The sequence below is a fragment of the Dermacentor albipictus genome, chromosome 9, assembly GCF_038994185.2.
Source record: "Dermacentor albipictus isolate Rhodes 1998 colony chromosome 9, USDA_Dalb.pri_finalv2, whole genome shotgun sequence".
Lineage (NCBI taxonomy): Eukaryota > Metazoa > Arthropoda > Arachnida > Ixodida > Ixodidae > Dermacentor > Dermacentor albipictus.
The window spans coordinates 101,946,933-101,963,764 of NC_091829.1; the positions used below are offsets into that span (position 1 = coordinate 101,946,933).

Sequence of the window (16,832 nt, forward strand, 5' to 3'; positions counted from 1 at the left end):
AGTCATGATCAAAAATTATGGACGTGAGTCCCGTTTCTGTCGAAATGAGTTACTTATTCGAAATCAGTTACGAAGTTTTCAAGTGCTTGGGTTTTATTGTCCAAGCTCTAGCATTTATGCATGACAAGCACGCTGTAACGACGGCAGTGTGATGAGGACGGCATGAGCGCATCGGGATCACGACCAATGTATGACGCGATGATGATGGGGTGACAACCATATAACGACAACCGAATGGCGAAGCTTATATTACGACGATGTTAGGGCTACAATTGCATGATGACGACCATACGGCAACGGATGCATGGCAGAAACTGTCCCTACAGACACTGGTGACGCTGGTATTGGCAATGGTGGCATTATCGCGATTCTAGTACAACAGCATGTGATTGCGATAAAATCACGCGCTAAGAGACGCACTAAAACTCCCTATTACAAGCACCCGCTCACCTTACGAACGTTTCCGCTGAGCTTGGCCACCATGGTGCAAGCGTCCCCGTACGAGACGCTGATCAGCGCGGCCAGCATCTGAAACGTCGTGGTCTTACCGGCGCCGTTCACGCCGAGCAGGCCGAAGCACTCGGAGGGCCGCAGCGCCATGTACATGCCCCGGACAGCGTGGAATTGGTAGTACCGCTTGTGCAGACTCCACGCGAGGAGCGAATGGCCTCCGAGCCCTTCTTGCTGCCGTGCATCGTTGACGCGCTTCTTCTCCTCCTCCACGTCTTCCTCGGCGGGAAATTCGCTAGGAGCGAAGGCGTCTCCAGAACCCCGGTAGCCGGATGTCCAGCAGATCACGATCGCCAGGAGCAGCAGGCCTTCGACTAGCACGATCAACAGCTCGTAGCCTAATCCCTCGTAGCTAAATTCCAGCAGACCGCCGTCGCAATTAATTGCAAATCCAGGCACTGTAAAAGGGCAAAGTTCAAAGGCCAACTGCAACGAAGTTGCACATTCTGTAACATTTGTTTTATAACTTGGTCGTGTATGCCCATGAACGACACTTAGCGGATCCGCAGGGCTGGAGTTGTTTTCGGCAACCTTTAAACCACACCTACGCGTATGACGCGTGTATTTGGCGGTTGTCGTTAGGCCGCGAATCTCAACGCTACGCCTCCAAGCTTTTTCAGCGCGCTCCTTCTGGCTCGCCTCACCACACACATGAGGCCACGCCACCCAAAGAGACCAATGGAAGCACGCCCTTGTCCGAACGTCTCTACGGCGAGCGGGCTCGTCGTGACATCTCGCGACAGGTAGGCTGTCTATGCTACGGAGCGAACGTGTGCAGAAACAGCTACGCGCAAGCGCTGGAGTATGCCAGGGGTAGCACACTCTCAAGTTCAACGAATCACCACAGAGGGCAAGAAATGTGGACCGCGCGGCATTGCTAATAAAACAAGCTTGTAGTACAGCCATTTCAAGTGTCTGCCTGCATGAGCCCAACATTTCCCGCTGTAGGCGCCGTAGTGCGCTTAGTTTCAGCCTACAGATTTTCTCCCACATTTATCGAAGAGTTTTTGTTACAAGACAAAGAGTACAAAATTGTCATTCCTAATTATACATTGTGCTCTTTAATAGCAACTTCGCTGTTGTTATTGCTGTTGTTTGCCATTATAAACGGAAAATAGCGTTCAGCCTCATCGACAAATCACGTGACCGCTGGCCTCGATTTAAAATTTCTACCAGCATGGTTTCATTGGTTCGTGCACTTAAACTGGATGCTTATTTTGTGCTAAAACTACTTTATCGCGCTTTGATACCCCGCGTTATTTAACATTGGGAAACATGACTCGTCGCGAAGGGTATAAGCCCGAAACTTAGGTTTCGATCGTGAGCCATGCGGAACGCGACCGCATCGAAACTGAAGCCGGATTACGCTGCGACTGACCACGGCAATAACCAGTGAGCCATTTATCATCCCGGCTTGAATCTTTATGTAATAGTCGTTTCGTTAACTTACAGGCGCACACAAGCTAACGAACTAGCTCCTGCATTACATATGGGCAGTCAGGAACCTCCACTGCTGCATCCAAAACAAACCTTTAGCTGCTGGGCCATCGTTATACGCACACACTAACGAAACAAAGAGCGATATAGGAACGCGCTTAACATTTTTCATCTTAGTGTAGCCGTGGCTATAGGCGACTTCGTCGCGTTATGAAAATATCTATTTTTCTTTCGAGTCCGCCGGCACCTTATTTCGTAAAGGAAACAGAATAACCTTTTGGTAAATCGAATTGAAAGCACTGACTTTAATGTATTAAACGGTTGCACACATGATAATTCACCCATATTTTGTGCTCATTGGTCCCAAGTGTTTTCGCTGCTCGGTTTGGTTTTTCTTAGGGCATTATTTTTCCAGTAGTGAAGCGGTGCATCACGTTCCTGCAGAAAAAGACAACAGCCGTTCTAGTAGCTTCATGTCCCGCAAGCATTTGCTTGAGCGGCCAGCAGTGTGACCTGTTTTAGTGTACAAATTAGCGCAGAAATCTTCTCATGTGCGACCTTAATATTACTTCGCCTGTTGATATGCATTATATTTAGGCCGTCATCAATTTTGCTGATAGTAGCAATATTTATTTAACATGCTGCTTCAGCACCCTAGAAAATACATTGTACATTTGCATGTCATGCAGTCACAAACCGTTCCATATACAGGGTGTTCAAAATTAAGCTTTGTGGTCTTCCTAAAATTAGGCACTGAAAGGCACGCGAAGACCACCGGCGCAAATGGCCATCAGTCTATATGGCCATCAGTAGACGCTCTTTGGTCTCCTGGTTATTAAAACGTGCCGGCTATGCGATGGCCAAGGCACCGTGGCATGCCGAAAAGCCAGCAGGGCGAGCACCGCACGTACCAGCGCACTCTACCCCTAAAGAGCACCCAGATTAGATTTTTCTTTGTAAAAAAGTTACGTCCGCTTCCTCTTTGTGTAGCGCCACATTTGCTATTCCTTCCTAAATTACATGCGATTCCGCTGCTTATTATCGTACCACTGTGCAAAGTACAGTTTCCCTTCTCGAAGGTTGTTTTTTATTCTATTTTATGCGCTCGCACTCATGCTCTCCCATCACACATTGGGGCGGACCAGCCTTTTGAATCGATATTATCAAGGAGTGTACGTGTGAGCTCGGCTTGACGCGGAGGTCCCGCCAAGAGGCCGTGCGTCTTGTCATGCGTCAATAGCTGCTAGTGATAATGGCAGTGTTTCTTTTTTTTTCAATTTCGGCAATAAAATGGCTTGTGTTGCAAAGGTTACGGGGCGCCACCGCTCGTATCTGAAACGTCAATCCAGGGTGATTCGATAGACAGTATTGAAGGACCTTGATCAAGCTTAGCACGGAGGCCTCGATACTGTCGCGGGTGAAGTACACCTAGACTGGTCGGAATTAATACCTGTCTAACAGCTACACAGAACTGTCCTGCTGTTGTTTTCACCTATCGCCCGCTTTCCAAGCACACAGGCTCACATATGGAATGTGGCATTGCTTCCTGCCCCAAGGTAGTATCGTTGAGACGCTAAAAGAAACGTAGGAAAGTTATGAAGACAGTTGTGGCTGAACATATGAAACGAGCATAATAGGTCACATGTACCCCAGAGTAAGAACCTCATGCAGAATTGCTGTAAAATATAGTTGAAGAGTGACCTGCCGAACGTAAACCAATGTCTCTGCAGAGGTGGGTCCCAAGGTGGGAAGCAAGGTTTCACTCTGGCGACGTAAAGGACTCCAGGTTAGGGCTGATGACGGGAACCTCTAAATGTGCCTTCTGCAATAGCGTCATAGTTAACCTCGTTGAGTCGCCGCAAAACTTTTTACGGAAAATAGTACCGACGTAATAGCTTTTTCGAATGACCGTGCTTTCGGAAAGGTGTCCACATGCAAACCACGTCGCCTGCCCGCGTCGCCTGCCGTCACCACACCTGCCCTAACCTAACCTACCTGAGACAACCAAGATTATTGTAGCCACGTCTACAACCCCTGTGACAGCCCCAGTGTCCCTAATCATGCTACAATAGCCCAGGAAGCCACTGACCTTCCATGGGCCATCGTTTCAAGACCCCGATAACTAGCTGGAAACAAACGAAAGAGTCGCTGTCAACAATTGGAACGCCGATGACAAACTTTGGCACGTGCACTTCATCTTTTAAGACGCTATGGATTTATTACCGCGAGCCAACTCCGACTACGCGGAACCTGCTCTGCAACGGTACCCTGCATACCTTCAGGAGCGTCCTGCGCAAAGAGCGAGCCCAAGCTCTACTTAAACCTGCGTGCAACTGCCCAACAAGAACATCGCGATCCTTCTGCAGGAAATCACTCTCCCCTTCCGCCACCCCCACCTCGACACGTCTTAAGAAAAGGAAGTAAGGTTTTTGAGGCGGGTTTTGAAAGAACAACTATTCGCCTAATTGATGCGTAACCCACTGTCGCCGAGTTTCTTTCGGAGACCACAATGATCGAGGAAACGTTTGAAGTATGCACCAGGCAATATAACCACCCTGCGCCAGCAACAAACTGCGCAGAAGCTCAAGTGCTAGACGCCGATGACCGGCGCGAGACGATCAGAGCGGTCGTACAGGAAGAGCTGCAGAACTTGTGCCTAAGGTCGCAGTCCCAGGTGGCCTCAATCGCTGGCATAGTTAAGGAGCTTCAGCGGTTCCGGCATCGCTGCAATCCCAGACGGAATCGATGTCCTACGCAGCCATCACCCTTCATCAAGGTCCCCTTCAGCGCCCATGCCGGGGTCTCGTAACGCCACAATTCCGTCGCCAACCACCGCCTCCGCCAGCACACCTGCCCATCGCCAAGTGCAGCTACCCGAGAAAGGTGGACATTTGTCGCGCCACCGACCACCGCCCGCTAGGCTATCACTACGGGGAAGCCGGGCAAGTGTAACGCTGATGCCCATACCGCGACTTCAGACTGCGAGCCTTTGCCTTCACTAAATAGCGCCCACAGCAGAGCGAATGACCAGGTGATATCGCCCACCACCTCACCGTCATCATCTGTCGCAGCAGCGACGACCATATACAGCCCGGGGCCGCTCCGTCAGCCCATATCCGGAAAAGCAAGCAGCAAACGATGGAAGGGCGGATGCTTTTCGTCGAAATGAAGAAGATCCTGCACCGCCGACGGTGATGCCGAAGAGACTATTTTGACGACATAACAACGACACGCCGCAATCCCGACGAATACTAGAAGCAAAGAATGCACCGACGTGACAATGCGACGTACCAGCCATACGTCAACGCGACGCCGCCATTATCCGACGCCAAGATCTAACTTCATCATCAAACAACGAGCCACTGACCACGACGTGTTGCTCGACGGCCACACAGTCACTGCGTTAGTAGACACAAGAGCCGAGTAGTCGGTCATGAGTGGGCCCTTCACCGCCCTGCTGAAGAAAGTGAAGACAGCCGCCATATACGGACCACTGGAGGACACCTAATAACGCCGACTGGAATCTGCACTGCGAGAATTAGCACTCTTGTCCGGACCTACCCTGCTACCGTCGTTATCCTCGAAAAGTGTACACGAGAAGTCATTCTCGGCATGAACTTCCTGAACAAACACGGCGCGTTCATTGACTTCAAGTCGAAGTCAATAATGCTATCCGAAGATCAAGCGATACCGCCGAATACTGCTCGTAGTGACCATGCCTACAATGCGCTCGAAGATCAAGTCAACATCCCGCCTCGCTACAGCATTGTCATTTCCGTCGGCACCGTAACACTCGCAGACGTAGAAGTCGTCATCGAGTGTGACCGACGTCTGCTGCTCTACCACACAATTTGCATAGCAACAGGAACCGCTCGACCGCACAGGGTAAGGAGAAAGTGGGGCTGACAAGCTTCAGCCAAAATTTCAAGCATGCCAACAAAGGCACGACAACCGCATACGTCGAGGAAATTGCGAGAGACAGGAACACATTTGTCCTTTAGGATACTGCAGCATCTACCCCGACACATTTAGTTGTCGAGCCATACTTCCACATAAATCCAAGCAGCTCCACTAGTAAGCAGCAGCAGCTCAGCAGTCTTCTCCGACGACACAAAGACTGGTTTTCGACGTCATCAAGAGAGCGCTCGACCACTCCGCCAGAGCCCTTATCGAGTTTAGACACGTGAGACGAAGTTAAAAAGCAAGTCGACAAAATACTGCATGACGACATCACACAGCCGTGGAAAAGCCCGTGGGCACCTCCTGCAATCTTGAAGGAAAAGGACGGAACCCTAGGTTTCTGCGTCGATTATCGTCGACTGAACAAGATCACGAAGAATGACGTATACGCCCTCCCACGGATCAATGACGCATTAAATCGTTTCTTCAATGCTAAATAATTCCCGTCGATGGATGTCAAGACCGTGCTATTGAAAATAGAAGCCGACGAGAGGGATTGCAAAAAGACCTTCATTACGCCAGAACACCTGTATGAGTTCAAGGTCATGTCCTTCGAACTGTGCTTAGCGCCTGCAACGCTCTGGTGCACGATGGACATGGTATAAGCAGGCTTGAAGTGGCAACCCTGTCTTGTTTACTTGAATGGCGTCGTCATCTTCGCCGGAAGATGATCACTTTAGGCGGCTTGGGACAGTACTAGAGCGATCAAGTTATCAGGGCTCACTTTGAAGGCGAAAAAGTTCCATTTCGCTTTAGGACGAGCTTTTTGGACCACGTCATCAGCAAATGTGGAGTCTTTCCCATAGGTCTCTCTTCTCATTTCTCGTAGCTGCGGGAACTCTGCGAAGAGGTGCACTTTCGCAAAATCTGCCTTGACAACCACAATGTTGCAGCATCAGAATACGCGGTCATATTCATCGTGTACTTATGCACTGACTCCCCGAAGATATCACCAATCTATGTCGTCAACGCAGAAGGAGACTCAAGCCGACTACGGCACTGCTGCAAGGTCGCTACTACAAGACGTGCGAAAGGTCATGAAGTCCCTGTAGGTGCAAGTCGAGAGCAGAGAGCCAAGCCTCCCGTTCAAGGTCCCTACCAGAAAGCAACCTCGCGAGAAACGTGCGATGCAAACCGTGTCTAACACCGCAGCTACGATACGCATTAGCGCTGGCTGCAAGATCTGCATCGAAGGGCCCTCCCTGCTATGCACTGTGCTATCACCGGGACCACGCCTATGAGACTGCCAAGTCACCTGTCACCCGTCGAAATTACACGCTGGCGAACTCGCAAGAATTGTCATTTTAAACGCGGCTTTGGAGGGCACGTTGGATGAAAGGGCTACAGTGCAGCGTGGCTCATGTGGAAGTACTGCACGAAACATCAGTTGTCATATGGAAATAGTGAATATTTTCATATGAAACAAGAACATTTCCATATGGAAAGAAGACAGCAAGAGCCTATCTGCCGCGAGCAGTAATAAACTTGTCGAGCAGGACACAACTAAAAGTTAGGGGTTGTACGCCTTCACCTTTGCTAATGCAAATGGCCACAGCGTGAGCGTCTGGAACGCACAATTCCTTCTTACTTCGGTTACTGCTTGACACCAGTTGCCAAAGAACGTTCATTTCAGGTGACCTGTCCAAAAGGTTCGGCCTGGATTCCCTCGAGACAGAAGACCTCTTTGTGCAGACGTTTGGGGCTTCTAATTTTTCCCGCCATTAAAGCTATCGAAGCATCAGGCCCAAATTACATAGTCGTTTCAACTCCCACGACTTCGCGGTAGGCTCGTTGGAAGTACATGAAGTCTGCACTGTGAACTCTCCAGCCATCGGTTGACTAGATTGCTGGACTAGCCACCATTGACTAGATTGCTGGACAAGACGTGTACAAACAGAGGGAAAGCTGCACATCCGTACTACCGACGCTCTCCTCGAGGCGCATTCCGCGCTGCGTTATTCTTTCCCCTCCGCGACTAATTTCATCGTTTGAACTTCACCTGTTATACGATGCAAGCCCACTGACAAACGGTGCAGCCATCTACATGCGTTACCAGATCAAAGAAGGAAAGGTTAAAGTTCAGCTGCTCATAAGCAAGTGCAGATTGGGTAAGGAAACAAACTCGAGTTAATGACATCTTAGTTGAAATCAACAAAAAGAAATGGGCGGGGGCAGCACATGTAATGAGGGGGGAAGATAACCGATGTTCATTAAAGGTCGCGGACGGGATTCCAAGGGAAGTGAAGCGCAGCAGGGGTTGGCAGAAAGTTAGGTGGGCAGATGGCATTACGAAATTTTCAGGGCCAACATGGCCCCATTTAGCACATGACCAGGGTACTTGGAGAAGTACGGGAGATGGCTTTGCCCTGCAGTGGGCGTAACCAGAATGATGATGATGATCGTGGTGGTGGTGGTGGTGATGATGATGATGAAGAAGCAATTGCAGGGTCGCAGTGCTGTAAACTACCTCGTTGTCATACGTAGAGCTTCTTGTGTACTTGCTAGCTGTCATGCTGTGGAGCTATATCGAGGAATTCCAGAAACATCGAGATGTTAGGATTTTTTGGAGGGACTCATCAATAGCCCGACACTGGATTGCAGCCGACGCTAATCAATGGGAGACTTTCGAGAAACCGTATTCTCGAAATACAACGCCCGACGTTAGGGTATCCTTGGAGGCGCTGCGCAGGCCACGACAATCCAGTAGATACGCTGACGCGTGGAGCAACAGCCAGGTCATTTCTGCTCGACACTGTGGTGAACCAGTTCTTCGTTGTTGTGACAGCCTGCGAAAATACGTTCGGCTCCTTTAGCGGATGCCGTTTCAAGCGAAACAAATGAAGTGAGAATCCATTCAGTGAGGAGGATCACGGCCCCGCGGCAGTAATGGCACCTCCTCCATTCCTACACGAGCCAGTGCCTGAGGCTGCAAGCTTTGAATACATCCCCCGTTTACTCCGAATAGCGGAATGGATCATGAAGTTTCTTCGGAACGCTTCCACCAAAAAGCCACTGAAAGCGCTGTATTTGCATCAGGCGGATATCTATGTATTGACCCTTCCCCAGTACTACGCATTCGCGAACGAAGTCCCGGCCCTGCAGTAATGATAGCAATTTTCGGATACTCGCAACGTGCCGACATTACAACCGTTTATAGACCATGAAAGATTACTTCGTGTAGGAGGCCGGCTTCAGCAGGTTAGCTACCCGGAGGAGTTGAAGCATCCAATCTTGCTTCCGGGGATCAGTGACTCACCGAACTCTTGGCTGATGCAGCATACCTACGACTATGACATGGTGGAGTTCAACTCACTCTCCTGGATCTTCAGAACCGCTTCTGCATCTTCAAGGAGCGTCAGAGGAAAGAATCAGGGAAGTAAGAAAGGTTTTGCGTAGCGGAAATTTAGTTCTGTGTGCCACTCTACTGCCGTGCTCAAAGACTGTCGACTGCTTAAGTTTACATCGTTGCCTTTTCATGTGCAGGGACAAGGGCAGTACACCTGCAGTGGGCCACATATGTTACAGCGCAAGCATTTTTGGTAGCCTTCAGGGGATTTGCAACACGACGTATAATTGCTGCCATCGTGTACTCTAACAGCGCGAAAGCATTCCGTTGCAGCACCGAGCACCTGTGCATACTGTTCGAAGAGAAAGTCGAGGAATAGGCCAGTTCTAGCCGAATCCCATGGAGCTTCATTGATGAATGTGCGCAGCTGTTGGAAGTCCTTGGGGGGCGTGTAACCCGGAAAATTAACAATGCGCTAAATCACTGCCCAGGGCGGGGCTACTCCAGTTACAACGAGCTAATCGCCATGCTTGCTGAAGTTGAGGCGGTGGTTCATTGTCGTCTGCTTATTTGACAGTCGTGCACTCAAATTTAATTCAGAAATAATTGAACGCATCCAGAATAAATATATATCTTCGTCAAACACGGTTATTGTTCTTCTGGATACGGACACATATATTCTAGGCGTCTTGGCGCACAGAGGGCCACTAGCTTCGTGTCCGCTATGGCACGCAAACGCTTGCGGGTAACCCGCGTTCACGAGATAAGACGTCACTGTAATTTTTAGCCTTCCGATGCAGGCCGTCACGATTTTCGACCAGCCACTACAATCCAAGCAGTGAGAAGCGGGTCAATCACAGACGTCGGCACCACCCTCCTCATTAAGGTTATCTATCTTCACTGAGCTAGCTCGGCCCAACGGAAAACTTTTTTACTTCAGCGTGCTGCATGCCTATTGTTAGCAAAATGGATTTCTTTAAAATAATGTCAACCAAGGCAATGCTGCCCGCTTTGAAACCAAACAAAGGTGACCTCCTATAAAGAAGGAGAGCGTATCATTGGTTTGCTGAAACAACGGTGCAGGTCCCCGACAGACGCTGGCCTCGGCGGTTACGTAACTTTGCCGTCAGTAGATTGCAACAAAATACATGGAATAGTTTTACGTTATGGGGCCCCCATTATTAGCTATTACAGAGTTCATTTCCCGGGTTCTGTAGAAGTGTGGACAATGATGCTTTAGGTTTAACTTCTTCTTACAGACGCCTCCTCACAATGGTGAGGAGGCGTCCCTAAATATTTCTCTGCCACAGATTGTTTTGCCCACCAAGCTTGTATTTTCTGTGCATTATGTCTTGCACCTCACTTTCTATGTGTCTCTCTTTCCATATATCAGTGTGGCAGCACTCGGATCTTAGCGTTGTTCCTGTGCTCGTTAATGAAATGATTGATTGAATGATAGATTCATTCGTATTAACTTGCTTTAACTCGTATTAACTATCCGTGCTTCCATAATCTGCTTTTCTTTAATTCTACTACATGACTCGGGCGTTGCTAGTGACCAGTATGTAATTCCTCTGTCATCTACCACGCAACTGCTTGCTATGTCTGCCAATTTTTTATGTATCCTTACAGTTAGTCCTTTCCTATCTCCTACTACATATTAGGTACATTGGCGCCACATTGCCATCATACCAAAACAGCGGCTATAATGCGGGCATAATCTGTCGCATCCTTTTGCAGCGGTGTATAGTTCAGGGCATAGCTGGCTCATTATTGGCTGCACTAAAAGGTTTCATTTTCGCTCGTTACATGACACGGTACAGCAATACGTGGCAAGGCATCGTCGTTGTGCATACTTGTTGTATACAGAGAATTGCTGTGGAAGCCACCACCGGTAAGCGTAATAGCCACCCTAACCGCGATCAACTATAGCAACATGGCAGTGCTCTTAGAGCGCCGACTTCCCCCCTCGATCTCCATTCGCAATTGTTACTTGTTCTACGCCCTGTCAGCAAGAAAAAAGTGGCAAAATAATTCCTCGCTTTTGCTCAGTGTCATTTAAGCTGAGGTCAAAGAGTTATGTATGTCTTGATGTAAATATTGAGATCGGCATTTTGTATTCACGCTGATGGGACTGACATGTGCTCCCTGCAAAATCATCCCGCATGTAATCTACTCACATATTATGAACTTTCTAGACGCTAACAACCTCTTTCCTCCTTCAGAGCACGGGTTCCGCAGGGGCCGTTCTTGCAAGACCCAGCTTGCACTATTTCTTCATGACGTGCATGCTAATCTTGACCGTAACATACAAACAGATGCCATATTTTTTGATTACTCGAAAGCATTTGACAAAATAGCTCATAAGCGCCTATTACTAAAACGTTTTAGTTTGCATTTGCATCCTGATATCCTAAAATGGCTTGAGCAAGTTTTTAACTAACCGCTCACAGTGTGCCTCATTTTATAACCACGATTCAAACATTGCCGTCGTTACACGAGATGTACCACAGGGGTCCGTCCTTGGCCTCCTTCTTTTCCTAATTTACATTGACGACCTAACCTTGCATGTGTCCTGCTGTATTCGTATGTTTGCCGATGACTGCGTTATTTGGTATTGACGCGTTATGATGGTATTCACGCTGTCAATACCATCACTGTGCAAACCACTCTTCAATCCGACCTTAACCGGGTACAAGAATGCTGTGATGTTTAGCTGATGACACTCAACTCTAATGAATGCAAACTTTTCTCAATTACCCGTCGTCATCACCCTCTTCGCGTTTCCTTTCGGATTGGTGACATCACCGTGGAATCAGTTGAATCCTAGAAATACCAAGGTATCACCTTGACTTATGATCTAACCTGGAAAGCGCATGTAACTAATGTTATTTCATCAGCTAGCAAAATGTTGGGCTTTCTAATACATCATCTTCGCCTCACTCCATTGCATGTAAAACGTTTAGTCTATAGATCATTGGTAAGAACGAAACTCCAATACGCACCTGCCATCTCGGATCCGCATCAAGTATATCTCGCCAATGCTCTCAAGGCAGTTCAAAATCGCGCCACCAGGTATATTCATTCCACATACGCTTACAACGTCAGCATATCATATTTAAAAAAGAATATTCCTTATCGCTTCTATCCCTTCGTCGCCGCATTGCCACCCTTTCCCTCTTCCACAGGTTCTACTATTCGACGCTTAATTGACCACCATACATTGTTCCCCCAACGCGCCGGTCATGACACATTGGTCATCCCCAGCAGGTAGGACAACCACATTCGCGCACAAATACATTTTCAGCCTCATTTTCCTACCGAACATCTAAAGACTGGACTGGCCTTCCTCATCAAATCGCTGCCATCGCCTGCTCTTCAGAATTTGCTCAACATGTAACAACTTTTTTTATTTCCAGAATTGAATGCATTATAACATTTGTATCTGTTGTATCCCCACTCCTTATGTATTACCCCTACTATGGGGTCCTTAAGGAAATAAAATTAATAAAATGAGAGAAGGCGCCGAGCCTAAAACTGGTTTGATTTCTAGTTAGGAGATAGCGCGACACTATTAACACCACTTAAACGTTGATGATGTAGAACGCTATAAAGGCCTAATTGTTCGCTGCATCATTAATCTACTACCCCGCTCTAGCATGGTACATGAATGAGGGTAGCGAGCTAACTCCAAGTAGACGCCGAGCACACGCTGCGCCCCAGGTGGACGTTTATGATGGCGTTCGCCCTTACTACTTGCTAGGGAGGCTGCAAGGTAACTGCAGGGAAAGTGTACAGCTAAAGCGAAGCACTGCTGTCGCATCCATGTAAACGAAGTTTATGGCTATGGCGTCAACACATTTTTCTGTCAACCCACCTAACATGGAGTAACATGTACGGACAGGATGACAAGCAGACACTGAGCAGACGTCGTGGCGCGGATGGGCACATCTCGAGGGGCATTCAGCTTTCCTTTTGGTTGAGAATTCGGTTAGCTTCCACAGTGCTCTAAGGAACTACTGAGATAGAGTATAGAGGCTACGTACTATATTTTGATCACAGCGCAAGCGATGCCCTGTGGCTGCGCATCGACGTAACATATTACTCAGCGTGTACAATAGTAAATAGTTACAGATCTCTAGCGACTAATAATGTCATAAATCGTTCATGTTTTCTGATGTAGAAGCAGGTGACCTAATTTTATTGCGGATTACATGGTGCATGCTTAATATCTTTAACGTATGACGCACCACTTTTTGGCTGCGAATTCGAACAGTGACAGAAGTATGTCTAGCATTCGTAGCGTCCACTGTTATGCATGGAACGGAGTATAAAGTCTTTCAACTACTCTTGATCATCTGAATTGCGTACATTTCCTGTAAACTTCTGTCTTGCTTGGATTACTGTTAAAGGGGCATGTTCGAAGCTATAAAGGTCAAGGGTCTCACGAAAACTAGTCTCGTCGGTTAAGAGGATGACTCAAAAGGGAAACAACAAAAATAAATTTTTTCTTGCTGAAGCAGCTTTCAGTTATTTTTGTAAGCGCTGCAGACTTCACTGACGAACGCGTACCTCATATGCCTTGGTAGGCCTGGCAGACAAATCGCTTTCTTTCATTCAGCGTAACAACGTGATGAATCACAAGACAGGACATACTTGACATCATGGAAGCGTGTCACAGCGCTACAGCATGATGAGATACGCACACGGAATTTCGTGGACTGCCACGTCCCATAAGAACTTTCCAAATAATCAGAAATAAGAAAGCGCGTGCTCATATTTTATAAGTAAATTGCTGTGACGCACCTAATGCGTCAAGCACTAGGCGTGAGGGAAATTCCTGAAGCGTTTTTTTTGTCATTTGTGTTTAAAGGGAAACTGAAACTGTTTTCAATTCCCATGAATTGCTGGGGTTGGGAAGAACAGACCTAATAATTTACGGTCCTGAAATTTTTTTCTTAGTTTTGTTAATAAAAGGGGTGGAAATCGCTTTCCACCCCTTTTATTAGGCAGCCGGAAGAGAGAACCGGCGACAGTGTTGTCATTCCGGGGATGACCCCTGACTTGGAGATTGCTCAAATCCCTCACCGGCAGGGGAGCAAGCCTACAACCTGTCGTCGCCGCGGCCGTCACGCTGGGTATCAGCGAAGAGGCCTTTGCGGAGCTAATCGCCGGCCAGTTCGCGCTGGCTGTACAACGAACTGCAACCATCCTGCCGGTAGTACCCGGGGTGGGCATCGAGCCAGGTTACGGCTATCGGCCAGGACCCGCTGACGCTGCACGATCTCCATGTGGCCTTGAAGAGGGGCACGTGCCACAGCGCACCAGGAGCCGACGCAGTGACGACCCAAATGCTGCACAACCTGGCCGCCAGCGAGCAGCAGCACCTGCTCGACTGCTACAACGACATCTGGTGGTCAGGCCAGGTGCCGGAGACATGGCGCACAGCCATCGTGGCCGCCATCCTGAAGGCCAGACAGCCGGCTGGAAACATGAGCTTCTACCAGCCTGTTTCTCACCTCCGCCACTTGCATGGTGATGGAGGCGATTGCTATGATCCGACTGGACTGGGGGGCGCATGCCCATGGCTTTCTGGCCGACGAGCAGACCGGGTCCGGTGGCGCCGATGCACCGCGGATTCCATCGCAGATGTGGTCTCCACACTGGAAGGGGCCAAGGCCCGCGGTGACACCCTGCTCCTGGCACTTATTGACATCAAGGGGGCCTTCGACGGCCTGCCCCACCCAGTCGTTGAGCAGGCCCTGGACCAACTTGGCATCAGCGGGAACCTGCGACGGTTGATCTCGTCGTTCCTGCAGGAACGCACCTTCAGGGTACGAGTGGGCCGATCGAGGAGCTCCCCACGGCCAGTGGCAGCGGGCGTCCCACAAGGGCCGGTGGTGAGCCCTTTCCGGCTCATCCTGGCCCTGGCCGGGCTTCCTGCTGCCCTGCCGATCGACCCCCACTACCCCGTGAATGCCTCCACCTACGCAGACGACATCCCACTGTGGGTGCGAAGTCTCTCACCCAGCCACCGCAGCGCGCGCTCGGTCCGGCAAAGAGCCCTCGACACCACGGCTGCTTACCTGAGCAGCATTGACCTTGCCATCTCGGCAAGGAAGGCCTTGCCATCTCGGCTCGGCGGAGGCCAAGCTGCTCCACCTCAGAGCAGCCGCCCGCCACACAGCTGCCCAGTTGCACCTGGGAGGCGTCCATTTACCCTGGAGTACGACAGTGATGTACTTGGGTCTGCGAATTGATCACCCGCTGTCCTGGCTGCCTGCTGTCAAGACCCTGCATGTCCAGGTCCTCCGGGCTCACAAAGCAGTCTTTCAGCTTCTTGCCCGAGGACAGGGCTGTACCACTGGGTGGGCTCTGCGGCTGCACGATGCAGCAGCCACCTCACGCCTGCGGTACGCCCTCTCACTCGTGGCACTACCACCTGCCCGTGTCATGAATCTGGAGCTACAGCATCGGGCCGCGATTAGTCTGCATGGGCACTCCCCGCAGCTCCCAAGTCGCTGCAACCTTGGCCGAGGCAGGCGCATGGCCCCTGTCACTCCTCCTCCTGCAACAAGGGCTACGCCATGTTGACCGCCTCCACCATGGCCCAGACTGCAGTGCCCTGCTGTCCCGACTACGCTCGCGGCCCCATTCACAGATCGGCAGACTCTGTGCGCTGTACGACTAGGTGATTGGGAGGCCTCCAGCGAACAATACACAGCTGCCTGCACTCAAGATCACACCCATACCCATCACCACAGAACTGCCCGGCGTTTTTAAATGGCGCTCCCCGACTTGTTCCCTTCAGCAGGCGGCTGCCTTTCTCCTGCATGAGGACCACGGAGAACACCTGCAGACCTACGTTGACGGCTCGGTGATGCCGGACTCAGGCTCGTCGATTGCGACCTGCATGGTGCCCGTCTTGAGGAAGGGCAAGCACTGTCGCCTCCCCGACCATGTGACGGCAACAGCGGCAGAGGTGGCGGGCCTCCACCTGGCTGTGGACTTACTCGCGGAGGATCTGCCAGCGACCCCTGTTACTATCTACTGCGACTCCATGGTGACACTTCTCAGCCTGCAGGGACCAGAAAGGGCCAGCTTTGGGGTCGCCCTGCTCTCGACAAGGCTCATGGCGCTCCACAAAGCGGGCTGCTCAGTGCCCCTACACTGTTTTCCAGCCCACGTAGGGACACCGGGCACGAGGAAGCTGATGCACTGGCAAAGCGTGCCCACTACTGCGTGGTCCTGCCCAGCCTGGCTGTGACAGCCAATGATTTCAGAAGCCACAGGCTTCGACGCCATCTGCTGGCCTGCCATCCGGACAAGCGGATGTCCTTGGCCCGCCCCCCGTGACCACTTCCACAGTGCGGCCTCACACGCAGGGAGACCTCCCTCCTTCTGCGACTGAGAATTAGCTGCTGTTGGACGGGTGCTCGCCACCATCGCCATGGCCTCATCGCCTCTTCAGCCTTAGGGCCAGACAATGAAATCTTCCTTACCTCAGTAAGGAAGCCTTCATTGCAGTGAGGCTACCTTATGTCACTCTGAAAGGTTCCTTACTGAGGCGCCCTCGGTGAAGGCTTCCTTGGTGCTTCCTTGGTACTTCCTCAGCATAAGAAGCCAAACAATGAAATCT

The 16,832-nt window shown here is 50.1% G+C and overlaps 1 protein-coding gene across 5 annotated transcripts in view; it reads right to left on the minus strand.

The window, feature by feature from the left end:
- LOC139049593 (phospholipid-transporting ATPase ABCA3-like) overlaps window positions 1-16,832 on the minus strand; it is a 333,665-nt gene that overhangs the window by 59,585 nt on the left and 257,248 nt on the right. For all 5 annotated transcript variants that reach the window (XM_070525156.1, XM_070525154.1, XM_070525155.1 and 2 more), the window contains one exon: window positions 451-908. In XM_070525156.1, the coding sequence (XP_070381257.1) occupies window positions 451-908 (458 nt within the window). The remainder of the gene's footprint in view (window positions 1-450; window positions 909-16,832) is intronic.